A 27,595-nucleotide genomic window follows, 5' to 3' on the forward strand; every position below is an offset into this window, starting at 1 on the left:
ATGAACAAGTCAGCCAACTGGTTTTCTGGGTTCTCAGGGGTAGTTTCACAAGCAGTGCCTAATTTCCTATATGTCTGGTCACATTGCCCCGAATCATCGTGGTTTAAGTCTACGTGCAAGACAGATGCTGTAGTGGCTGTAATCTAATTGCATCCTAACTAAGGGCTTGACAAAACTGTGCTTCAGTCAGCTGCTTCCCTGTTAAACAGCACCATGTAAAACAAAGGTCCCTGCAGCCTCAGATCTTCTGGTCTCTCCGGCCTTTAGTTTGTGTAATTGTAGTAGAAGGACCAGGTTGTTTAGACTCAAGTTCATGTTTCGAGGGCAAGTTAGGCTCATTTCTCATTTTCAGCAACTTAATGATTAGAGTCAGAATTTCTGGTGATTCTGGGTGTGAAAACATCTGGAGAGATTTTACTGCTTATTAGAGGAAGAGGAGCTCCAAATATGCCCATGGTTAACCATTTTTTTTATTCCTTAATTCCTCTTGACTTCATACCGCCATTACAAATCTAGCATTGCTCCCTTATTCTAACTCCAGTAAGTTCAGCAGTGTATCTGTGAGTTTGCCATCCAAATTCTCCTCCAGAACCAGCAAGATCAGGATGAACCGATGAAAACCAGGCATCAAATACACGTTCTCTCTTGGGCATCTTTATGCATCATATTTTGAGAGTTCTGATCTTGTACAGTGCCCTGTTGTTAGGCAAGCTAGTATGTTGTTTCTGAGCTACTAATTTTTTTTGTACATGACTATACATACATGTTTATGAACGTGCCATAAAGCTATTGCATTTCCTTTCTGCTTTTAGTAATGCTAATCTAGAGAGACCAATCCACGTGGCCTCTGAATTTCTGTAAACCCTTTCTAGCAGATATCTGGCTTCCTTGATCTCTCTCAGCAGGTAAATAACAACAAGGAACATTAATAATGATCTTTATTTTTGAAGGCCTTCTGTGGCCCTCATGGAGATTTTCAGTTGGCAGAAGATACATTCTCCATCATTGAAAGATCAATGGAAGATGAAAAGAGGAGAGCTCTGAAAAAAAATCCACAGAAGGGTAGGAGGTGAGAGAGCACAAAGCTTGGTAGAGTAACTACTTTGGTGGTGTAACTCCTTCACATAAGTTCAGATGCTGGAGTTGATGACATGATAAACACGATGCCTGGTCTTTGTAAATTCCCATGCTGGAACACAAATCTTGAGGTCTGAGCTGGTATTTCTGCAAAGTTAGAGAGAGATTCAGCTTTTTAAGTGAGCTGGGAAAATTAACTGTATGTGTAGAGTGGTTTAAGTACTTTTTGGATACAGACTGTGTGGTGGCACTGTTCAGAAAATGAACTGAACCGCAATCAAGGGAACCTTTGTAACGTCAGTATTTCCTGCAAGGGGGGAATATTTCAGATGAAACAGCCATCTCCATCATTGGATGTGTGTTTTACAGCTTGTGTGTGCTTTGCCCATATAGCTGAAAGAGAAATACTTTGCTTTAATTGCTTGCTAATTTCAAATAATGTTTTTTATAAATTAACAGCTCTTCTCAAGGCTGCCTCTGTTTGGTTTTTTTGAAGTAAACCTTTGCTTTGATTTATAAACTATTGATTGTACCCTGAGCTTTCGTTTTCTCTGCTTTTGTAGTTACAGAGGTATAACCAATACTGAATTCCTCTAAAGCTTTTCCCTTTTTTGCTCAAGGAGAGAGTACTTGATTTTAAGTATCTGTGCATTCCAGTTTGTGTTTTAGAGCTCTCACAAATAATATATATAATTGGCCTTTTGCTTTAGGCAAGAATCTGTGCAATTGTTTTTCTCAGTAAAAATAATTGGCTGTCAATCAAGATACTTAGGGGATTTTTGTGTTTTCCTGTAAGTGCTAAAATACGTTCTTTTTTATGTCTGACTTACACAAACTGCAGTAGTAACTGAAATTTGCACCCTTAGCCTAGAATGGTAGTTTGAAAGATGCCTAGAAGCATAGTATAGAATTGGGTAAAAAATTGTATAGCCCAGTACATGAAGAAAACCATCATCTTGCTATCTCAGTGTTTGCCTCTGTTTTTCTTGCTCTTGAATATAAGTGTCTGCTGATTAACTTGCACCTTTTCTAGGATCTCCGTGCTATAGCCAGAAAATACATAGAAGTGTAAAAACTGTGAAAAGTGTGGCACTCTATAGAAGCGAACAAAAAAACCCCCAAAATATCAATTGTGGTTGCTTTGCTTCCTGGGGAAAGGAATGAGAAGAAAATTGAAAGTGTTAATAGGGCTGGGGGGAAGAATATTTACTCCATTCTGATGCTGTAAGAGAGCATCAAGACAGCATCCTTCTATGCATCCAACTCGGAACCGACGTGCAAGTGCCTGTGCTCCCAACAACTGTCTTGTTTGTTTGTGGCACCCATGTCACAGAAGGAATCTGTATTGTGTCATTGGGTGTTGCACTACCTGCCATAGCCATCATTTTTTAATAAAAGAAATTTCCTTTCTCCCCCTTTATCTAATACAAGATTGTACAGGAAAACATGCTTTGCTAAGCTTTGCCCTCCTGCACCCAAATCACACTGCTGAAACAGGCAGACAGATTTCAAGTGGAAGGCGTCTCCACAGTTAGGGAATATTTATGGAAAACATAGTTACACCTTTTCCCTTTTCTAAGCAGTAAAATTTTGGTTAAATACTTAGGCATTTTAGGACAGTTTTGAAGGAGATCTCTACTTGCATTTCTCTTCCCCTCTAAGCCTGAAATTTGTCACTCCTTAGTCTTTTCACATATTTGCAACTAAATGTATAAAACTAAACCGAGCAATTAATTTATTAAAAAGAAATATTTGTTTTTTCAGCACTAGAATTTTTAGTCATTAAATTAATACAAATTACATTGTTACAGTTCCTATTGGAGGAGCTTCCTCCACTTGAAGTTTGATTAAATGCATTTCATTATTTGTTATAAATCAACAGATATTTCAGTTACAGAGATACTCCTGTATCCCTGTTTTGTAGTCCTGCATTTATGGAGATGCCAATACTTTTGTATTCTTGTTATTTTGAAAGATTAGTGTTTAATATTCTCTTCATTTTTTTTCTTTTTCCCTTGAGAATAAATGTTGGGGCTTGAGAATAAATTGTTACTTTTAAACCAGCAATTCTCCTTTCGATGTATTTAACATTTTAAATCATTGACAGTTACACATCAGAAGCAGATTTAATCTGTAATTCAGATGATGGTACGTCACTGCAACTCTACGGAGAGGAGTTTAGGAAAGGAGTATCTGCTGGCAGTCCTCTGCAGTGCCTGCAGACTGTCAGTCCAGCAGCTGAGCCCGGAAGGTAAATCCAAGCTACGTTTACCTCTGAGGAAGGCAGCTTGGTAGAGCTTTGGTTTCATTTGGAACCGTAGTGAGGGAAGGAGGATTTGACTGAAGCACAGAATCTGCAAGGCAGCAGAAAAATCTGAGAAAATCCTCTTTTTTTTTTTTTTTTTTTCTTTTCCCTGAGAGAATCCCTAGGTTACTCTGTACCCATTTTCTGCTAGTGATTAAAAGCTGACAGTCTGACCATCTTCTGGTAGCATTTCAGGCTGTAGCCATAAAAGGTGTAGCTTTTGGTTCCTTGTTCCATTACCCCATCCATCTTACTGTACCACAGTGATGATGGAATTTGTGGAGTGACACCAGTGTGAAACAATGCAATGTGATGAAGAATTAGATCAGTTATGTTCAAAGGTGTTTCAAACTGGTGCAAATTTGGATCCTATTGGTAGTGTTTTATAAAGCTAAATTTTAAGTATACCAATCCAAAATATGCCTTGAAATGAAGTGGGTGTATGATACATTGAATTTCTAATGCTATTTCAAGGGAAAATTTTTCATGCATAAGTCTTGCGCCCCACTGTACCCTTTTAAAAGAGAAAGAATTTCTAATCAGAAACTACTTCTTGCTTCTAATATATCTTTATAAAATAGCGTTGTCCATGTCTGTTAACTGTCAGCAAGATAAATATGGAAATGTATAAAACTTCACTGCATGTGAGCCATGGCTATGTATGTTGCAGGTGTCAGAATGGTTTTCCAAACTCAGTAGACAAGGCTGTGACGGACCTGTCAATGAAAAATTACCTACTCCAGGTATCTGTGTTGAGAGAGACTCCTCTAGCTGTCTATGACTGCATTTATGTTAGCGTTTCAGTTCAGAGCAGTAGTACAGTTTTGGAGCAAACCTGCTCATCCTCATTTATCACACCGTGGTTTACATCACAGGTTGGTTTTGGTGTGCACAACCTAGATTCCTTCTGGAAGAAATTAAGCCAAAGTTTATCTCCAGGTGCTCACCAAATGTGCCCTGCTCGGGTTATAAATTCCCCCCACTGAACAGATAACGTCTCTGAATCGCGCCCTGAGACAGGTTCAAACCGTGTGCAAGATGGGAATGGTTGGTCCAGGGAATCGGACTGTCTTCCCTGAAGCAAAGCTCCTGAACCATGTACCACATAGGTGTAGACCTTCAGCACTGTCTAGTTCAGTCTACTGACCTGCTCTTGGCGTGCTGAATTATCTGAGAATTCAGACATAGCCAGAGAGTCTGTGCAAAGTACACGAACCAAGTCTGGGGTCTGGCTGTGCCATAAGCTCCGTGCAGGGGAGATCTCTTCCATCTGCGGCTTTTGGAGAGAGAAAATGCGTGAGGGAGAAAGGAGAAGAAAGGCATCAGATACCTGAATGGCAGTATCTACAGAGGAACTGAGTAATAGTATTTGCAACCCTTTTATTAGGAAAAAGAACAAAACTTGACGTTTTAAAAATTCAAACCACATCATTTTAAAAATGGTGAAGATCATTGAAGAACCATTCTGTCTTTTCCAAATATTCACCACCTAATCATCTTTCTGAATTCTAGTTGCTGAATTAGGTGCATTTCCATTTTTCAAAAGCTTCTGGGTTATTTCAATTGTTTTACCATTCACCAAAAACATCCTACTGAAGTACACTCACTGTACTTCAGATTGATAGGTACCTGATTGGGAAGAAGCAGGGAGCACACGTGGACCTAGAGGAGGAATGAAAAAGGCAAGTTTCTGATGTTCCCTTGCATCCTTTCTCCCCTCTGGGAGAGTTCACTGCGTACAACCTTCTGTGTCCCGGGTGAGGCATACTGTCAAGGGCTGAGGAAGAATTACTGGGATACATAGAGCTGTAGGACCATCTGCACTTTAATTTATCACTAGTTCCTTAATACCTCACTAATCTGGTAACCTGGCTGTGTTTCCTCTTCTATAGCTGAATTGCCTTTTCAAGGACAGTCCTTAGTACTACATTTCCATGGGGATGGGGTAGGGAGAGTACCAGGTGGGTGAGATTCCCAGCCTTCACTTGCAAGAGATATTGAATAATGCAGTTTATCTATATGAATATGCCTGCATGCTCACACACGTACACAGAGTAAAGCTAAGTAGCTGCACTTATAGTCACAGCTACAAAATAAATACCATTATTTTCTAAATAAATTCCAAATTATTAGCTTTTTATATTTTTTGTGGTTACTTACTGATTTCCTTTCATTCCATTACTGTATATTCCTTTATATGTTAAAATATCAGTATGTTGTTAAATTTGCAGAAACATTCCCATAATAATAAGCTTTTGGATGAAGTTAAGAACATGAACTGTGAAATACTGGAAGTATTGTAACAGTGAAGATTGTGTCTTTGTTAGATACTGGTGTTATTGTAGCAATAGGATATGCCAATACCTCTTAAAAGCCTACCTTTGCTATATGTGTTTGAATGGAGAGGTGGAGGTGCTGTCAATATTTTTCCTTCCCTTTTGCAGAGATTTGTCTGGTTTGTAATAAGGGGCATGATACTGCTTCCAGAAGGCATCAATATTGTTGATACGAAACACACCAGGGTAACATGTCATGTTAAATATAACATGCATGCTCTGAAAACAGATTTTTTTTTCATCTGCCAAAATACTTTCTTGTATACAATAGAGGTATGTGGTTTAATCTTATAAGTGTTTAAAACAAACAAACAAAACCTACATGAACATTGCAAACAATTTCTATACTGAAGAAAATTGTTGTTTATAGGCTTAAATTTACTAAAAATATCGAGCTGCTATTTCTTGACCCATATTATGTTGATTGTTCAGAATTGCAGGGCTTGCAATTTTTAATCTACTTGAATTGCAGAGTCTATGTGGAATATCCAAGAACAGTATTTACTGTGTGTTAGGTACATGGGCAACATGAAGAGGAGCTGGACTAGGGAAGTGGACTTTAGGAGCTGTGTATACGCAGACCTGTTGAAAACACAGAGTTAAGTGCAATTGGCAAGGAATTCACTCAGAAACCAAGTTAGTGGGAACCTCTTGCTTTGAGGCTTTTTGTTTTGTTTTGGGATTTTTTTGTTACCTTGAGCAATATAAGCTGGTGTCCTTCTTAGGACTGCATAGGAGTTTCACCTGAAACAACCTGTTACTGGAATGGCCTAGAGCTTTCTTCTTGTGAGGCGTTAGGGCTCCTGTGGTCATCTCAGGAAGTGGTGAAATACTCGGTGGACGATGGTGTGGGAGGACGCAGTGCAGATTTGTCGGTGTCGCGTTCCCCATGCTTGTGAAGGACGTGGCTCTTGCAGCGTTCCTGTCCCGCCTGGGTTCTGGAGTGGCAGCCGCTCGCTGTCCTGGGAATGCAATGGTCAAGACGGGGAAGTTTGGAAAGCCAACCTCATCAGGCCCTCATGTATGAAGCATTATTTATCTTGACTGTATGCGAAGTGGGATGAGCGCCTTTGTGCTGTTTTTTCTAGCTGCACACGCTTGGACTTGTCAGGCTGTGAAACCCGCTTCCTTAGCGAGCTCTGCTGTTTATTCTGCTGCCTGCTCTTGTTTATTCTGCTGTGTGTTCTGTGGGAAGGGTCAAGGAAGACTCCCTTCATTTTCTCGTAAGGGAAGTAAGTAATAGTAACTTGGTAACAACAGTGATTCTCATGCAAATCTTTGCAGGTCTGTGTTGCTGAAGTCCAGCCAGGAAGAGGGAAGGATGACTCAGTGAATACTTGAGAGATTTTCAGGGCCAATGTCTGAGTTAGTCTCCTGCTGTACTCTAGCCAGGCTGTGAATTGTGTTTTATAAGGTCAAGCCAGATGTCACTGTGAAAGGAGCACTGGGAAAAGAACTGTTTAATGTAGTAGGAGTGTTTCTGTTCTTAAAGGAAACTTTTTCAAGTTGATATGGGCATAAAATTGGATTCCTAAGGAAGGTAGATTCACAGATGCCACCAGTGATGCAAAGAAGGTATTGCATGTAAATGTGATGGAAGAGTATGTACATTTAAAAAATATTTTTCACTAAGTATTTTTGGTCTGAGTTGAACAATGCTTTATTCTTAAGAATGTGTCTCTGTATTTATCCTTCTTCAGGTATGACCAAAAGGGATAAAAAAGGTCATTAAATCCAGATGACCTTCTGCTGAAAGTCAGGACCTGACAGGAGAAACATGAAATTCTCCAATGAGAGAGGCATCAGGAGAGGCACAGAGTGTGACAAATGGGAGGAGAGAGTGCTGATAAATCCTGCAAGTGTACCAGCATTTGATGAATACTTTGATTTCCTCTACTGATCATGAATACACAATTAAATGCTTGGAGGAAGTTGGTCAATGTGGCCAGGAATTCAGTTTTCATCCCTTTAAAATTAGATGCACCTGAGAATTAATTCTGTTAAACTATTTTTTTTCACTTGGTACAACAAGTGACAGGATTAAATATGTGACAAAATGCACTATTCTGAGCTGCAAAATGGTAAATAGAGACGTACTGATACTGAAATAACATATTAGAGAGACTTTCAGAACTACACTTTGGCTGCTTAATATGTAGGATAATCCTTAGTAGATGGTCGGGAATAAAAAGCTGTTAGGCTGTGGGGTTTATCAGGTCAAATAAACTACTCATGGTACGTAGTTATCAATGCTGTTGATTCAGCACAATTCTGTAGACTTCTTAATATTTCTGGAAATTGTTTGGAAAGGACATTGAAAGGTAAAATTCTACTATAATTAGCTAAAAAAGAGGAAAGAAACATTGACATATTAGTTATAGAAAGATACCAGACAGGCAATGAGAAATATGCTTCAGGGACATAAAAATGACATTTATTGAGAGGAAATGAGATAGAGGGGAATGTAGCAAATGTTTATAAAACTATAAACCACTATCACATGTGGGGAGGAAAAAATCAGGGAAGGCATGTAAGAAAGGTGGTAGAACTGTGTTGATGTTTAGCTATGCTGGTGGGATGTTTGATAGGGTAGTACAACATAAAGTATTACATGTTTGTAATTGTTGTGGTTTAACCCTAGCTGGTAACTAAGCATGACACAGCTGCTCGCTCACCCCCCTCCAGGGATAGGGAGGAGAGTGGGAAAAAAAGCAATTTGTGGGTTGTAATAAAGACAGTTTAATAGTGTAACAAAGGAAGAGAACAATAATGATAATAGTAATAACAATAATAGTAATAAAAAAATTATGTATATAAAACAAGTGATGCACAAATGCAATTGCTCACCACATGCAGAAGGGGAAAAAAACCCCAAAACCCCATGCCCAGTCTGTTTCTGAGCAGCGATGCTGCCTCCTGGCTAGCTTCCCCAGTTATATATGGAGCATGACATCATATGGAATGGAATATCCCTTTGGCCAGTCTGGGCCAGCTGTCCCTGCTGTGCGCTCCTGCTTCTTGTGCACCTGGCAGGGTGTGGGAAGCTGAAAAGTCCTTAGCTTAGTCTAAGCGCTACAACTACCTAGCAACAAGTAAAACCATCAGTGTGTTATCAGCGTTATTTCATACTAAACCCAAAACACAGCACCGTATCAGCTACTAGAAAGAAAATTAACTCTATCTCAGCTGAAACCAGGCTGGTAATCTAAGAGGAAAGTGTCACAAAATGCTAACGTAAATATTAATCAAAGCTTATCATTTTGTCACATTGCAGGGCTATGGCATATTCGGGTGAAATTATAAAGTGGATGAAAACTGTCTGGATGCATAGGCTCTGATAGTAGTGGTCAGTGGTTCAATATGGATGTAATAGTGAGAAAGGGAGAAAAGTTTTTAGCTTATCACTTGCAGTTGATGTCCAGCATGGAAGCACACCTTTTGGCCCTTTTCAATGGATCAGTTAAACCCAGGATTTAACTAGAAGGTCCTGCACCTGCAGCAGAAGTGCTTGTCCCCAATACTGGTGAAGTATTTCACCTCAGAACACCCCACCTGCTTGCAGAGCAGTCTCTAACTGAGATAAGAGGGCAGATGAAAAGAGAAAGTGAAGTATATTAAACCCCAGATTTATTTTCACATGTTCCATGTGGCAGTATTAGAACAGGAGGGCAAAGGAGTCCATACTTGCAGTGCTGCTTCTTGGAAAAGATCATTTCAGCTTTCCTGTGGAGATTTCCAGTGTCCCCAGAGCTCCCCAAAATGCCTGCTCTAAAATTCAAGACCTGCTTCTCCCTCGCTGCTCCACTTGCCTGCAGAAGATTTCAAAGCCTATCAGTTAAATGTGGTGCACATGCTGTGCTCCTGTGATATCCAATATGACAAAAGAAAATGGAGTTAAATGTCTCTTGACAATTTACAGGTTTACAAAGTGAGAAGGAGGAATTTAAAATAATACCAGTATATTATGTATTTCATTTATCTACATTCTGACATGTCAGTCATTTCCAACTGATGGTAAGACATTGATTGACAGTGCTTGTGCCAGCAACAGAAAAGGAAACTTCCCTTAAGTGCCACTAGCGCGGTGTCTATAGGGTAACACAGCACAAATTGTTCATTTTGTGAAACGGCTTCAGCTGAGCATGAAATTGTTAACAAATTAGGATAGAGCCTGGTACGACAAGCAAGGTACTGGTCTGGGGCAAGTGAACCACAACTTGTCTAGGTGCTGACTGAATCTGTTCTCTCTCTAGCAAGTGCAGTGCCTGATACACGGGTTTTTTTTAAGAGAAAGCGTTGAGTATGCTGGCATTTTACTGGTTCTACTAGCAGTTTAACTGGTTCGACTGTGATTAGCACAAAGCTTCTACAGGTTGGTCTTCACGTCTTTATTTTATGGTATTTAGTAAGATATATGAAGGTATTAGTGTAATTCTTTGCCCATTATCAGAAGTGTTTGCAAATGTAAAAAAAACCCAAACAAACAAACCAACAACAGTGTTTCCACTGTGCTGGATTTCTTTGCTTTTAGAAAGAGATTGTTCTCAGATTCCGTGATACTTTTCTATGCAGATAACTGACTGTTTTTTACAGTGCTGCCTCAGGTTGTAGAAGAATAACTATTTTTTAAAGGTAGGGTATACATCTGTCTTTTAGTGTAAATTTATTCAGCTCCAAGAAACATCAGTCAAGGCAGATGGGTTATGTCAGTAGGGTAATATGGAGTCCATTTAGTCTCCACATTGTTGTTGCAAAGGCTTGTTTAAAAACATACCTAAATAAGTTTTTATTCTTGTACCTCACTTAACCTTAACTAAACATAGAAGTAAGTTATCCTAAGCTCCTAAATACTATGCTATCCTATGAGACCTCTGATGGCATTGAGGTTGCATGCCAGTCAGCTCACCTTTTGTATGTCTCCTTCTGTTTCTGTTTCCTGCACAGGGTTCATACCATTGGTAGCCACGTGGTGCATGCTGTGGACATAGTGTTCGATCTGAACACGCAGTAGTCTCATTCAGATCTCAGGCCTTTTGAGTTCAGCGACAAAAGGGCAAGACTGACAACAATTGCAAAGAATTTAATGGGACAAGATCATCAGCATATATGCAGCACCATCATTTGCTCCTACTTTTGAAGAGAGGGAAAGAAAAATTAAAAAGGAAGATTTGATAGGAATATCCACTAATTTTAAAGACATTTAATTTTACAGAAATTAAAAGCTGAAGAGAAAACCCCCTTAAGGGATACTAGTACGATCTTAGATAAAAGAATACAGCTACAGTTGGAATAATTGGACTGCAAAATATTCATCTTCCTGATTTTTGGTACACATGACTTACTCATAACTATTTATGAGCCTCTTAGTGCTTGAATGATGAGGTGTCCCATATCCATTCTCCCCACACCCCCCAACACACACATTTGTGGTGCACTCCCTGCTGTTAATCCTCCCTAAAAGTCAGCTGCTGCTGGATCGATATCTCTCTGCACAGATTAAAGTGATGTGTGTTCCTCGAAGGGTCCCTAGCTGCAAGCAGCGTGTTTGCATGTGTACTAGCATGGCTTTTTGACAGCACCAGCAATGTGTAGAATACTAATAGACGTACTAAGTGTTCAGTATAGCATGAGGCACAATTGTGACTGTGTTGATAGGAGCCTAGGAAAAAAGCCATCATTTTAAGATAATTAATTAACTTGGCATTTGCTGTAAAGGGAAACAGTACTATCCTGTGCTCTACTTTTTTAGAGAGGCAAGTAGAGTTTCACCGGGGACAATTCAGCAAAGACCTAAGAGAAGCAATAGGTGCATGTGGTGATGGTGTAGCACTGCCTGGGACTAGAGAGTTGTATTAGATGCCCATCCTGATGGAGAATAAACCGCCTGAGAAGAGGCAGCTAAAAGAAATGAGCACTGAACCTTTAGAGAGTAAATAATGATGGAGGCATATGCCTGCTGGGAGAATTTGGTTCTTACTTTATATAGCAAGGGGGAAAGATATATGATCCTGTCAGCGTATAGCTTCATCACTATTTGCACTGTGCCACACTTTGGTGCATAGAGGCATGGAAGGGATGAAATGGTGAGCAGCTCTTCTTGGCAGCTTTGGCTAGGTAACTCCTGGGCAATTATTTGAGAGAGGCTATAAACCTTCAGATGAGTGTTTTCCCTAAATTTAGAAGCATTGCACTAACCTAGTTGGTCCGCTTCTGGGAGGAGGAGACGTTGGGAGAAGGAGAAGTTGGGAGAAGAAGAGGAATCGAGGGCAGAGGTGGGAACCACTTCTAGTAATCGCAATCTGGGACCTTGAACATGAAATTGAAAACGCGAATGGGAGAGAAATTTCACAGTCAGCCTGTGACTCCTTCTCATTCTGCTAGTAGCCAAGGAGTAAAAGACTGTCAGGTTCTGCAGAGATTAAAGGACCTTTACCTCCACCCCAGCCTCTGGTGCACATCTGGCAGGCCTAAGGAGAGCAGAGACAGGAATACTGTGTACACTTTGGCCTCTGAATAGGAAAAGTCCTTTGTCCTCCAACATTGTGGCTTAGAGGGCATTGGTGAAACTTGTGTTTTCAGCTGAAATCTGTATCCTAAGGAAACTCCAATCCCAACAGACCATGCTTGGACTGACTGTGGGAGTGGAAAACCACGAGGTGCAGTTGGTGAAAATGGCTTCTCTGAAAGGCTGGGAACAGGCACATCAGAACTTGTTCATCTGCTCCCCAGACTATATAGAAAACCCGATCTCATGCTAAACAAAATGTCACAGTAGCTTGTACCTACTAGGTGAGGATGAAGGGTGCCTGGCCAGAAGAGAGTCTGAAGCCATTCTCTTCTGTGGAGGGAAAAAGTGTCTTAAGGCTCTTAACAGTGGTCAAACTAAGATTAAAACCAGTTTTAAGACAAATTGGTGATCTTCATGGACTACTCCAAATCTAGTCTTAGAGGTGAGGTAGCGCAAACAAATGCAGAGAAGAGACACAACCAGTTACACAGCGGAGCAGAACACTACTCCCCTAAAAAAAGCACTTTGCAGTGTATGCTGCCTGCTCACTAGTCTTTGAAGGACAAAAGGCTCCAATTCCAGGTGGATAAAACGTAGCTTATTTTATGAAATAGATGTAATTTGAATTAAGAGAACTGGAAACAGAAGACCTCATCTGGAGTACTGAAGGAGAAAGTTTCTTCCTGTCTTTGATAACTTGTGGTCAAAGCGCTGCTCCTCTGTTCAGCAGGAGGGAGTGATGTGAAGGAAGCGGGACTTTTTTTTTTACTTTTTTTTTTGGTAACTTCTAGGAACATTGTCCCTCCATTTTCCTCTTTTCCTGTACAGGCAACTAGAATAGATTTAACTGTTACTGTCTATTGGGGAAGGTAAAAGGCTGTTAAACACTAGGAAAAATTGTATTTTTCTATCATCCAAGAAAGCAACAGAGCAAATGGGAACCTCACCAGCTGGACTTTGCCTTTAAACTGGCAGGTGCCAGTCTGAAACGGAGACTGGTGTGAGGTGAGCGTGAGCTGGCTACAGCCAAATAGTTGGAGATATTCCCTCGGAGAAGCGCAGAGAGCTGGGTTTCGGGGAGCCTGGCAGACAGACTTGCTTATACAGACTCTGTCTTGGAGCTTGGCGTGCTGCATTGTAGCTGACTAACACATGTTGCATCCTTTCCAAAGGACTGTCTCTGCTGCTGCCAGTGGTAATGGTCCCATTGCTTTCCCATAAATGCCTCTGTGCGAGGCTACTTTTTACGGGGTAATTGGAGAGTCTTCCCAAAACTGGACTCTTGAACAAAACCCGCTGGGCACACACCTCACCTCGTCTCCCACCTCCCATGCCAACCATTGGTGATGTACTGCTGCCTGTGGAATACCTAAAGGTTTTCTAAGGCAAGGCTAAAGCAAGGTGTACTGGCTTCGTCAGTGCCTTGGCTGCTTGGTTATGCTTCTGTCTTGCTCTGTGCTCCAGTGAATATTTGTAAATAATAGTAATCTTACCAAAGATGATGAAGGACAGTGCCTGAGGAGGCCATTCAACCTGACATCTAAGTTGGTGGTAGTGCGGATGTTAAGTCTCCTTTGAATAGAGCAGAGACTTAAATTAATCTTCCACATCCCAGGCAAATGTTTCAAATGCTAATCTGTTGGAGAAGAAAAAGGCATGGTAGCTCTGCTGCCCAAATCACAGGGTGAAGCAAGCCAACTGTCAGGTTTCTACCAGGAACTGTTCTCCTTGTTATATGGAAGCCAGGTAGGTTTTCTTAGCTTTTTTGTTATAATATAGCTGACCACAGCCTTCGGTCCTGCTGTTTTATGGACTCCCTGCCACTGCTGCCCCCAATGGAGAAGCTTGGACTTGGATCATCCTAACCTTATACCTATAGTAGTGATTTTTTTTTTAACCTGTTTCTCAAACACATCATAGGCTTCCTTCCAGCTTTTTTTAAACCTCGCAGTATTACCTTACTACGGCACACTGCCAGCATGTATATTACTGTTGACTTTGCAGTTTGAGGTTATAGCTCCACCTGCCCCCAGCCCTTGTGTATGTAATCGCAGTAATGCCTCTTGGGGGGAAGCATACAGGCCCATCTAGGATTTGTTTCACTTACTTATTAAAATATAGAATAATTACAGCCTTTGAGCTTTGTGAATATCAAACTGTAGCTCAGAGAAACAACAAGCATCCTTATTACACTGCCAGTTAAAAAGAAAAAAAGCTGACTTTTTTTATAAAAGAGGGTTTGGGATAAAAAGCAGAAAAGCTTTTCTCAAACCAGGTTGTATTTCTGTATTCAGGAGGTGCTATTATATACAATAACCAATTGTTTTAAAGAAATTTATTAGGGGAGAAGGCATTGTTCAGGCAAACATTGAAGAATTACGATTGAACCTGCCAGCCTGTTTTTGCAGCTGAGACTGTTGCAATCATACAGGGAAAATGCCTCAATTGTGTTGAATCCCCCCAGAATAGGTCTGTCTGGAGCACCAACAGAGCATTCGGTATTACAGTCCTGCACCGAATACATCTTATCCTACTTGCTAATAAGTAGGAACTCAGTTAGCTGTATACTGTACAAGTGACTTGAAACAGAAATTTGTCTAGGTAAGGTAATCAGATCTGGTGGAGAAAAAAAAAAGGTTGAGGGTCATTTGCTTTGAATATTGGTTATAAATATACAGCAGTGGACAGGACTATATAGACACTAAATGAAAGAAGCTGTGAAGGTGTTCCATATATACTTATCTATATAGAGAGAGATCAAACAGGTTTGTTATTGGCATTTTGAGTTTGACTGTTACTGCTATTGTACAGCAGAGAAACCAAAGCATGTGAAAAGCTGGTGACTTTGGACAAATCACTGTAAATTGGTGGCAGTGAAGAGCAAGGAAAACAGTCCTGTAGCTTCAATTTTGCCAAGTTTTGTCCTACATTTACAAGTCTGAAGCAGTGTTGTTTGTAGAAACAGAAGGGGCTGCCAATTCATAGAGTCCAAAGATGACTTACCAGACACGGTACTTCAGAGGGGCTGTTGCCCAGCTGTTGAGGAGCAGTCATGCGATGAGACGTGCTGCGTGCCTGCTCAACTCACCACCAGCCACATTTCAGCAGTGTCCTCCCTTGCAATGTGCTGTGCGGTACCTGCCTTCAGCATAACATGGTACCTAACCTACCGTATCATCTGTAAACCACTGCACAAACCAGCACAGCAAAATATTGTACTTCTCGCAAATTCAGTTAAAATCCTCTAAGACATAAAGAAATAAACCATGACAATGAAAGGTATTTAAATTTAAAAAAAAAAAAAGGGCAACAAAAAACGTGGTGGGTGAAGAGGGGAATATGACTATGCACCCTCAGAATATAATAGCAAATCCTACATCCAAAGCTAGGAAGTACTCCTAACCTGACTTTGTGTGGGATTACATGCCAGGAGTCTATCACCCAAAATGTTGACTGAAATTAATGACGTATTAATTATGCAAACTGTTGCAGATTAATTAATACAAGCCTCTGGAAAAAATCTAAATATGTATCTGTATTTTTTGGAACTTACAGTTCAATAAAGTGTTCTTTGACAGAATTAGTCTTGGTGACAGACATGTTGGGTATCTAGTGAGTATTCTTTGCTTCTTTTGTATTTATAGGCAATCAGTGAAATGCAGCCACTCGAAAAAGAAAATGAAATCCAATCTTAGATTCATTCAAACAGCAGGAGTTCTCTTCTCCGCAGATCCTTGTTACTGTGTTACACATAACCATAATAGCAGAGCACCGTCAGTTGTGACTTTAGTGATGTGAATAAATGCTGTCATTTGTGCTTCCCACTCTTCCGTCCTTTCCCCTAAAGGGATTTTTTTTGTGTGTGCAGAATCTTTTTTGTTGCTTGTTTTATTTGCATACATATAATATGTATAGTTATAAATACTTCCCCAAGGAGGGAACACCATGTAATGCTGGGGGGGAAGTAAGTGCATGTGAGTGCACACACATTCTCCCTATTTTCTCTGTCCCATCTTCCTCATCTGTGTTTTGTTGAGGGAAACAGTGTGGCATAGAGAGGAAGGGGGAATGTTTGGGATGGCTGTGTGGCTCGACCTGCCTCTTAGAAACCGTCAGCTCCTACACAGGTGACTGTCATCCTTTTGGAGGCGAGTTTCACTGCATGACAGGATCAGTGGTGTAGACTGTGCTCCTTTCCGTAGACCATTGTTACAGTTGTCTTGTTCCAAGCTGTTCTAACATCCTGAAGATAAAGTCTGAGACTTTCAAACTCGGGATGCCTCCGACTTCAACTTGTACCTCCTGAATTTCAGCGCTACAAACTTTCTCAGTGTATTGAGACTGGAGCTCACATTAACCACCCTGCTTATAGTAATCATCCAGCTGAAGTCATGTGCAAGTGAGGTTTTCTCAGTATTGCTGGGAGTAAACCAGAGCCTACTTTTCCCTTTGACTATGTCATTTTCCTCAAACCAGGCAGATTCAGTTCCCTACCAGTGTTGTGCAGCACTTCACAGGAAACCCATTTTTTACTTCCAAAGGAAAGTGTGTGGAGAGTAGCCTTTTGGCTTCAGCTGACAAGTCCTGTTGCCAGTCCCTTTTGCCATTTGACTCCTGATAGAAACTAGAATAGCCTTTGGCAGGTAGTGCATCAGGGCCTTAATTTGTTACAGCCGTCAAGGGATGTACATTGCTTTCTTTTCTGTTCTGCCTGGTTTCCTGTGGAAATGAGTCTTTTTTTGTCATGCCCACTCTCTGCCAGCCTGTACAGCCCTATCCTATTGACTTTTTGAATCCGTTGGCCAATTTTAGTCCTATTTAACAGTGAGGCAGATGCCTTAATGATATTAAGGTTCTACCACTGTAATGAATGTTGGCAGCCAGACAGAGGAGAGAGATGTAATTAATGCCTGTATTGATGAAAAGGCTTCGGTGTGTGCTCTGCTTTCTCTAGGTATCAGGTTTTATTAGCTCTGTTGCGAACTGCCTGGTTTTATATTGTGTGAGCTTTATTGTAGTGCTTTAATAGGTGGCTTTGCTTCTGTGGTTTATCTTGGTATTGTGCATAAGAGCCCTAATGAGGGTTCAAAATGCCATTGAGCATGCCACTGTTGAGTGTGCAGGCTGATACTACCAAATATTACTGTTACTAATTCTGGGAGATAATAGAGCTGTGTGAGGACAAAAATCTTTTCCTTCGCTGCTCCTCCTGACCTCGACTCCTTGGCTCTTCTCACCTTACGGCGAGGCCAGCATCTGCTGCCTGGGGTCTCTAGCCTGAAGCAAAGATTGCAGCATCTTGGGCTGCTGACATTTCTTCTCCATGCCAGAAATCTTCCTTGTATCATATAGCCCTCACTTTCGCCAGTTTCTCTCCTGGGACCTGCGGTTCCCACCTGACCTCCTGTGCAGAAGTGTTGCTCTGTCTTTCTCCGTTGTGGCGGAGCAGGATGCGTGCTGGGGGTGGAGAAGTGGTGTGGGGAACAGCTCACTTCTTGTCCTGTTCCCCTAGAAAGATTGTCCGTGCAGTACCACAGTAGGAGGGAGGAATGGGGCTAAGACAAACTAGTCTAACCATCCCATTTAATCAGTGGGGTAGTTCTATCTGTTTACACGAGGAAGTCAGTTTGACTTGTATAATTCGGACGTTTCCTTTCTGACATGATAATCCTTTACCTTTTTCATCTTTAACATTGTGTAAAAATGTGGAAAAACAAGTGAGTATTGCCATCTGGACAAAAATCATAAAGAAAGATTATTTACTTGAAACTCCAAAGAGTATTTACTTGGGTTTGAGCAGCTGGTCTAAGATAGCCAAATCTTTGTACAGGTGACAAAAAGCAGAAACGTACATTGTTTTGAAGTTTTAAATTTAGAAAAGGTGTGTATCTGGAATATGGTTAAATATGATGTATGTGCAAGTTCAAAAATTATATGCTGTAGATCACTGCCTTAATTGCCTTTTAGACTTGAGGTTTAGAATTGACCTGTCAGACTTTCATAAAATAGGCTGCTTTTGAGTTATGAATCTGAGGCAGAAATGGCAAATAAGATGATGTATAGCCTAGCAATGCAAGTCTTTTTAGTATTCTAGGCTTGGCTCATAATGATGCTTATAGACAATCTCGGTTGAGTTCCTGAATAAGTATGCAATAAGTGTATTCTTTTTTTCCTGTAGCAAGATATTTAAGCATTAATTTGAAGTGTAAGTCAGTATGTCATGACTGTCTTCCTGCAACTTCGTCTATCTCTTTAGATTTTGTTTAGACTTTTCTGTTAGTCTAGTCTTATATGTGGTTCTTATCAGCAATGGGAAATAATAAGATAGCCATCACTAATACTGAGAAATTGAAAGAATCAATATATGTATGTGCATACTCTTCTGTAAGCTTTTATTTAACATAGTTTTCATGATTTTTTTTTCTCTTAATGTATATCCTATTTGTACATGCCAGAAATTGTGCCATGAGTTTTCAAACTTGTGTAATTACACAACCGTTCCTTCTGGATGTTTTTTATTACTCACATTGTGGAATATATTGCCTAATTTGTAAAATATCAAAATCACTGTAAAATGAGAGATAGCAAATTACTGAATACCACACACACACTATTTACGTTATTTTTTTAATAAATTATCTCTTCTGCTGGAATACAGAAAACTTTAGGGGGTCTGCAAACACTTTCACGAACAGTTGGCTCAGTATTGGTCCTAACTAGAAAAAAACCAGTAAAACACCCAAATCTCTCTGAAATGAAGTATGTGATTAAGCTTCTGTGACAAATTTGAGCTATTAAGAATAATATGGCCTCAGGTGTCACAACAAAGCAAACTGAACATTTTTATTTTCAAAACTGTTGATCAGTAGGACTTCTTATTACTATGCACCAAACCTTTTGACTTTCATACACTGATTTTTGATTTGTAAAGTTCTGAAAGCAGCCCTGAATTCTCAAATAATGCTGTGGCTTTGCACAGCTGGAGTACCTGGAGCTGTGGCCTGGCTCTCCTGAGGGTTGTGTCGCTGGAGCTGAGTGAAGGGAGATTGTTTGCCCTGGCTTGTGACTCAGACAATTTAAATAGATCAGCCACAGGTGACTCCAGGGAATACAGGAGTTTTTGCTTCACAGTTCTGGACTTAGCATATGCATTTCTGACATTTATTTCACACCTGCAAAAGTTACTTGAAGAGCATAAAATGAAGATGTCTAATTTTTGTTCTTTTGCTTTTTATTCCAGTGAAATGAAGCAGAAGTTGGATGAGGAGGGTAACAAGTGCAGCATCCTTTCCAAGCAGCAGAAGTTCAACGAGCACTGCTGCATTCGCTGCTGTTCCCCTTTCACGTTTCTCATCAACAGCAAGCGACAGTGCCAAGACTGCAAGTACAACATCTGCAAGAGCTGCAGTTCTTACCAGAAGAAGGAGAAGGCTTGGATTTGCAGCGTCTGCCAGCAAGCAAGGTAAGGGCCTATTGTTCAACAACCTGTGTAAAACAGCTGTGGCCTGACCTGAGCTTCTCCCTGTATTTGTCCATAGTTAACGCTGGCAGGACAGGACGTGAAGTATCTGTTTTTTGTAGAGGTTAATTTGTTCCGAGAGTGTTTGGTTACCTGTTGCATTTTCCATGCTTGCTTAGCTGGACTGATGAATCAGCAAGCAGTAATTTGACTTAGTTTGAGCAAGGCTGGGATCTTCTGAAACGCCTGGGTTACTAATGGAACCTGAGCGCAGATGGTGGGAAGGCAGTTAATCATTTTGCAGCATATCCCACTGATGGGTGGGGAGTGGAAGGAAGAATATTGGTGAATAGATCATCCAGCTGTGACTGTGTTTTGGAGTGTTTTTCTAAATGCCAGTTTATTGGTAGGGATGCTTCGGGCTTACTTTGGCAAATAACCAGAGAAAATAGCAGTGCAACCTGTTATAATTCTTAACATCTGTTAAGAAAATGCTGCCAGGCTTCTGTTTGCAGAGGGTATCAGGGATTTACCATCTCACCCTTTTGAGGCTAACATAGCCAACACATTTAAAGATAGCACCAGAAAAACAAAGCAAATCCAAGCAAACACATAACAGCAGCAAAGGGCCCATTCCCTGGCAGGTGACTGCGATAGTCCTCCTTGTCTGTATTGTGGGCCAGGTTCCAAAAGCAGCTTAAACTGTGGTGGTATAGCACTGACCAAGGCTTTTTCACTCGGACAAGAAGGGTGAATGAAATGGCCCGATTCTTCACAGTTTAATTTTGAACATTGGTGACTAGAACAGCTGAGCAAATGTGACAAAGATGGTTATTTGTTCTTCGCCTTCCCCTTTAGTGGAGAACACAGGATGAAGACGAGAGCTGAGTCCATTTGCAATGCTGTATGATATTCCTGTGCTGACCAAAGACTCATTGCTCCCACCTGTTTCCCATCAACACCCACTTGAAATTTAAGCTCCCACACAGTATCTGTGAATCAAGTGGTGAGCCCTTTGACACAGGGCCTTAAAATCATAGGGGTCCCAGATAGATGATGCAGTGTTTCCAAATGCCAGCCTTTCAACCCGAAGGAGGCTATATTCTCCAGGGCACCTGCTCCTTCTCTGCCTTTTACCTTGGAAAACCTACACACACCCCTTTTCCCCCAGTGAGGAGGCAGAACGATGGCTGGAGTACCTTTTCCAGCACCACAGATTGCTGTGGAACCAGTGCTTGTTTTTACTTTAGTCATTCAACCGTTTCATATTACGTCCCTTTCTTCCACTTCTCCTGAGTTCACCCATACGGGCAGCAGAACAGGCAGCCAGGTTTGTGCATGCTGATGAACTGCACTTAAAATAGTTTTTGCTGACTCCACAAAAAAAAGTCTCAGAAGAATTTAATTTCAGAAGAAAAATCTTTAGCTGTAGTATAAAAATGGTATTTCTGACCCTTGAAGTCAGTGTTTTACCCACAATCCTGTGCAGCCCTCAGTCACCCACCTGTAACTCAGTTATAAACATTTTCTTTATTTATGAGACCTGAGACACATTTATTCAGTGAATAAATTAACTAACACTGCTGCTAATCATTTTATGATATGGTTTATTGATTGGACTGCGAGACTGACAAATCCCTGTAGGGGAAGCAGGGGCTGGCATTTCTCAGGGGCTGCTGAGGCGTTCTGGTTTCATGGGGGCTTTTTTTTTTTTTGGTTTTGAGGGGTGGTGTGGGGTTTTTTTAAACTATCAGTCAGTATTTCTTCCAGGGAAAAACACGGGGAAACATCAGTCTGTTGTGAGTTCCTGTTGCTTTCTCAGTGACTTCTCTCTCAGATGGAGCGTGGACTGTGCTCTCCTGCCCCCCACCCCCAGCTCCTCTTCTTATGTCCTTCATTTTTTCCTTTAATAAGATAGCACAAGTAGTGGAGGTGGTTCTGTGTTTAGCTGCTGCTTACCTGCACATCTTACTGCACAATAGATAGTAAGCTAGAAATATCACAGCACTGCATTTTCAGCTTGTTCTCCTTTATTTTCCTCCCCCTCCCTATATGTTTTTGCTCAGTTCTACAAGTGTTAATGTAATTCTCTGCTGTGCGGAAAGAGTTTGGTTGAACTGGAAAGTTACAAACATATACAGTTCAGACTTCCTATAATGATGTTTGTGGTCTTCAGCTCTGCTCTAGAGCAGTGCTCGAATAATCCAGAGTTTTATTTCTAGCATGTATTTAGAATATGTCAACCAGTTCTCTGATGTCAGAAGCAGTTTCTTGCTGTACAAAAGGCTATAAAGCATTCTCAGTGTAATGTTTTGTAAAGATGGTTCACCTTGTACATTAAAGATTGAGACTCTAATTAGGTGAATTACATGTGAAAATTCTGAAAAGTTCCTGTAGGATGTGGGAATCAGAACCAATGACTTGGGGAAGGTTAGAATTTTTTTGAAAGCAATACATTGCATAAACATCACTTGGGTTCGATGGAGGATTTAAAACCCTTCTGGGAGCTGTACTTTTTTCTTTAGGCTATCTTATTTCTCATTATCTTCCTCCACAAGAGTGGCATCAACGTTTGCAGGTTGTAAATAGTCTCCTGGTAGATTCCTGCACCAAAGTGATCTTGACACTGAAGAAAATCTATCATGTTGAATGTGTGTCTCAAGGCATGATCCTAGCAGAGATACCTATTCTGTGGAAGTTGGTTTTCATCTTCCAAGGCAGGGATCTACATTAACATTTATCAGAAAGCAAATACACAGGTCAGCATTTGAAACATAGAGCACTTGTAGAAAATTGGGGCAAAAAGTTAGTCTCTGCTTCTTCCAAAAGCAGTAACCTCATCAATAAGCCAGTGAAAATTTTTGTGTGTGTACTCCTTTAAACCGTGTCTCCTGTTACAATGCATATTTTTAAAGTTACAAGATTCAGCTCAGTATAGAAGCTCTATGCTCAAAAATGTCTTTACAGCAGTGTTTGTATGGATCTTGTGAGGAACTGGAGAACCTTTCTTCATTTTCCCAGTTTTCCAGATTTAGCACACATTCTCCCAATGCATTTTCATTTTATTTATCTCTGGATGCTGTTATTAACATTCCAGGGTTTTTTCCTCTCATATATGTATCTTCTTAATTTCTAAGTACGTTATGATAAAATTGTATATTATTAATCTCAGGTTTTCAATTTGCATATAGTCCATTTCTGTTTCTTACAAAGCTTTGTACAGCGCCTCCTTGTTAGACACCTGTAAGAATCTGGGCAGCTTGCTGAGGTCTGTACCTCTTAAGTCCTCTTGACTAAGTAGATCCTAGGCACAGTTTCTTTGCCCTCTGGATTAACACTTTTGGTGCGAGACAGGTGGGTTCTTTGCTCATTTATTAGAAATAGGGCATGCTTTCCATTTGTTTGAGACCACTTTTCCAGCCCTCAAGGAGCCATATCCCAGAACACCCTGCTAGTGATACTCTGCTTTCCATTTTAACACTTCTACTAAAAAAAAAATAGTGTAAGCTATTAAAATGCATATTTTTGCAGGTTTTCTAAACCAATCACGGTTTACTTCTGGATTGTAGGAGGAGTGTATACAGACCCATCCAAAATAAGGCACACAAACATCTGGCTGTCCACCTCAGCTTTTCATGACTATCATGCGTGAATCCCCCCCCGCGTTCTTGGTTCCCTTCTTCTGGTCTCACCATCTGCATATCAAAAGATCTCTGTGTCTCTTGCAAGTGGGAGCCTGGACACCTAATCCTTTCATCCATCTGCTGTGTGATTCTCTCACTTGTTTTAAAAACCCTGGCTCAGATGATGAGAGTTCATCACCTAGTGGCCTCTTGCTCAGCTCCCTTGAGCCATGCTGTGAGTAAGGGGGCATCGCCTGGCCTGCAGGAAGTCATTGCTCTGCTTCGTAAGAGCTGCTTCGTTGTTGATGGTCCTTTGCCAATGACAGTTATTAAGAGACAGAGACCCAGGCACTGCTCCTGTTCCCCTTAATGATATTAATGACAAACACGCATACACTCAGACTTCGTGCAAAGTAGCGTTCTAAGTGGCTCAAAATGGGTCCCAAAAATTGTCACACTGGTTGGTTGCGGCACAAATTTATTTGAATGTTTAAGAGAACTACACTTTTTTGTTTGTTTGTTTTCATACTCCCAATTTGACTGCTGCTTTTAAAAAATAGAAAGCAAGAGAATATCATTTATCTTCATTTACTGTTAATCCAGAGTTATTTTTTAATGTTCTTTACATTTTGTTTTGAGTTTATTGTGGTGCCCCGTTGAAAGGTAGGATTCTAACTAGACCCTAACAATTTGCATCAGTAGCAAATGTAATTGTCTTACTGGAACTTGAAAATTAATTAGAATTAGGTTAATTGGATATGCATTATTACAGTGAGTCTTGGTGAAAATTTATTCATGTCTAGTCTGCCTGCAGTGCCCAGTACATTTGTCTCTGACTAGCATGTATTTGGATTAACGCTAATGTAAAAATGGAGCAATGCTTCTGATAACATGAAAATTGCCACACAAAATAAAAATCTAGGCTCAGTGGGCAGACAGAACACCTTTCAAATAGATTGGAGCTTTGCCAGCCCCAGGAACAGTCCTAAATAAAGTTGTTATATTTCAGATGGTTTTGTTTGGAGGGCCTATTCACTGTAATGTGCTTTAATGTCAGCAGAACGGAGCGTATTTTTGTGGAAACATGGTAAAGTTGATGGCAGATGTGATTTTAGCCTGCCAAAGGATACATCTCTTCTGCTTAGCTGATGCAAGTTGTAGTGTAAAACTCTTTACAGTCTCTACAGGGGGAAAAAAAAAATCTCACCAAAATTTAGCCAAACCTTGGGATGGTACTTGAGAAAAAGTAGTACTCCTAGTTAATAACTGAGCCTTGGATTTGTTTGTTGATGCGTTTGGCTGTAACAAAACAGTTGATTTCAGGACTTAGTTGTGGAAATCTAATGAAGATATAATGCTGCTTAGCAGTCTTGTTTGGCTTTCAAGCACGCTAAACCATCTGGTAAAAGGAAGCTGAAATATCTTTTAGGGAGTCTGCCTCAGCCACAGCTTGGAGCTTTGTGTATACTTTTGTGAGAGTTGCGTATTTCTGCTGTCTGAGGTTCTTGTCTGACATTAGAGAGAACTTCTACAGAACTTGGAAGCTGTGACTTTGTCATGTAAATGCCAGGAAATGTGTTTTTCCTTCTGAGATAGAACTGGGTAGGAACATTCACTTGCTGTGTGGCATAGCAGAAAAGGTAAAGTTTTGGCTCTACCATGTGCATGTCATCTTCACTGGACCCATATAGGTCTTGTTCTGCTTTTTTAAAAGTCCTCTGAATGATCCCATTCATACTGTACTTAAGGGATTTACTAATTTTAAGTAGAGAGCAGTGAAAATTATTTTCCTCAGCTGTATTTACTTGTAGAAATTTATGCAATTCCTTCCAAAAATGCCTGCTGCTCTATTCCAATTTTCTTCCTCCTCCTCCCACCGCTGTCTCTCTGTTTTGTATCCTGTCTCTTGATCTCCTTCTGCTTACCGTGCTTTAGCATCGCAGTGGATCACAGACACCGTATCCTTTTGCTCACAGTACTCATGAAGACCAAGGGCAATAGCTTGGATTTTGCACAAGAGCCAGGAACAGTCTTTGGTTTATTCAGTTGTTCCCTACCTGGAGGAGGAAAGAGAAAAACGTGCAAACTGGTTGCTTTGGCAGGTTGATCTCTGCTGGTTTTTTTTGCTATCCTGATCTGTCTTAATTATTTCTGAAGTATGCGCTGTGAAGAATTCTAATTCTGCTAGACAGAATAAAGCTGTACTTGCATAACACACAGCAGACTGCAATGCTGCACTCAGCTTTAAGAGAAGTATCTAAAAATGGAAATGAAGAGGAGAGTAGGAAAGAGAGGTCTATTAAACCAACTAAATACCAGTGGTAATTAGGCAATCTTTTCTAGCTTTAAGTAGCCTCGGAAGTGAGCATGTGGCTGAGTGCTGGAGGACTGATCAATGTTTTCGGAGCTCTGGATTTCAGTTTTAGCTGTTCACTTGATTGTCAAGTGACCTTGGGGAAGTTCCCACGTCTCAGGTTTCCCCATCTGCAGAATGGATTTAATGATGCTGAGCTCTTGGAGGTCAGTGGTTGAAAAGTTAAATGCTATGGCTGTAAAGTGCCAAGTATTATTAATGTACTGTTATTACAGAAGTTTTGCTACAGTCAGCATGGTTAAAACCTTTGCTTTGTGTGTTGCAGTAGCACAGAAAAGTGCTTGGATTCTTGTAGGGAATGAATGAGGATAGAATATCGCTGCTTTATTTTCAATGTTAATATGTAAATGCTTGCCTGTGTTTGGCCCCACCTACCTTTGGCAAGTCATAGTAAGAGAAGTTATCAAACATTTTCCCTAGTAGGAATAAATATTATGTAAATATTGTGCAAAAATACTGGGACTGCTGAACTGGGAGGAAGGGACTGTGAAAGGATGTAATGCAGTTTTTTGACATAATTAGCAGCATACAAGTTATAGATTGGACTTATTTAGCCTTTCAATTTTGCAAAAGCCGAGGGACTTTCAGTGAAGGTGACAAATTGAAAGCTAATAAAAAATACACAGGATTCTCCAAGTGTGGGCACTTAAGTGGCAAGTGAGAACATCACCCCTTGCAGTAGCTGAGATAGGAAGTCTTAAGTATCAAGCAGAGTTTAGGGAAGAATTTCTCTTGCATCAATTCTGTAACTGGGACTTCAAGTGCTGTAGACCCTGTCACTGATCACTGTTTCAGGAGCAGACTTGGGGGGCTGTAGGCCATCACAGCCCCTACGCTGGCTTGGCGGCAGTCAGGGAAGACGTAGGGTTCATGGTTGTCAAACAAGGGAGAACAAGAGATGTCAATGTATAATTAGAGGGCTCAAATTTACAAATATGTGAAGTAGTAAAGGATTGCAAGCCAAGATTTTTCTCCTAGAATGAGGAAAAAAACAGTTATGTAATTTCAAAAAACAGCCTGTCATTCTGACTCCTGGGTGGTTGACTCAGTAATGCTTGTACCTCTCTTTATTTTTCAGTTTAATGTCAAATTTAGGCATCCCTTATTAATGCAGCAATTCTACCTAAAGCAAGTCCACTCCAACTAATTCTTAATATCGGTAGTATTACTATTCTCATTTTTAAAATGTATCAGATTTTTAATCTGCAGTCTTTCTTCCTGGAGAAGAAAGTGGTTCTTTCCTTTCATACTGCCTTGCCAGTGATTTGATGTTTTCACATGCTGCAAGTTGAGAATGTCATTCCTGGACCTATACAGTCCAAGTAGGGTGATCATTCCTGTGTGTGGTGATGGAGTTTTCTTGGTTGATGGAGAGGATGAGGTTTGCCTTGCTGACAACACCTTTCCTACAGAAGACTTATGAGTAAACTGAGGCAACTGTTAGGACTGATGATCATAATAAACTCAACATGTGCGGGTAGTTTTGAAATCTAGTAAACCCCTCTGATTATCCCATATTTGGTCCTCTTTTTCTCTCCAGTTAGTGCTGCTGCCTGCCTTTGGGCGACCCTTAGGATGTTTCTCTGATCCCCTGCAGAAGGTCAGAAGCTAGCTCTTTTTGGTTTTCTGAGAAGGGAGAACATTTGGGCTCTGTTCTGTGTTAACATTAGCTGAAATTCAAGACACTGTGCTTCAGAGCAGGAGCTTTTCAATCAGGCTGAACTGTAACATTCAGGTGAGATGTTTGTTGCTCAGGCATTTCAGCCCCCGCAGTCTCCATCCCAAGCTCGCGCGGCCGCGTTGGACAATCTGCTGGCCTTGGAATGTGCTGGGACATCCCTCAGCTCCGGCGAGCATCAGCCTTCCCTCATCCTCTTCAGGACCACTGTATGTTGACTTGCCTGACAGAGGCT

At 40.7% G+C, this 27,595-nt stretch overlaps 1 protein-coding gene across 5 annotated transcripts in view; it reads left to right on the forward strand.

The window, feature by feature from the left end:
- The window catches only part of MYRIP (myosin VIIA and Rab interacting protein), a 239,194-nt gene that overhangs the window by 94,651 nt on the left and 116,948 nt on the right, over positions 1–27,595 (forward strand). For 3 of the 5 annotated variants that reach the window (XM_054817522.1, XM_054817526.1, XM_054817527.1), the window contains one exon: positions 19,467–19,688. In XM_054817522.1, the coding sequence (XP_054673497.1) occupies positions 19,467–19,688 (222 nt within the window). Of the gene's footprint in view, positions 1–950; positions 1,070–13,856; positions 13,973–19,466; positions 19,689–27,595 lie in introns of those variants that run through there. The other 2 variants (XM_054817523.1, XM_054817524.1) reach the window with 2 other exon arrangements.

The sequence above is a fragment of the Grus americana genome, chromosome 2 (assembly GCF_028858705.1).
Source record: "Grus americana isolate bGruAme1 chromosome 2, bGruAme1.mat, whole genome shotgun sequence".
Taxonomy (NCBI): domain Eukaryota; kingdom Metazoa; phylum Chordata; class Aves; order Gruiformes; family Gruidae; genus Grus; species Grus americana.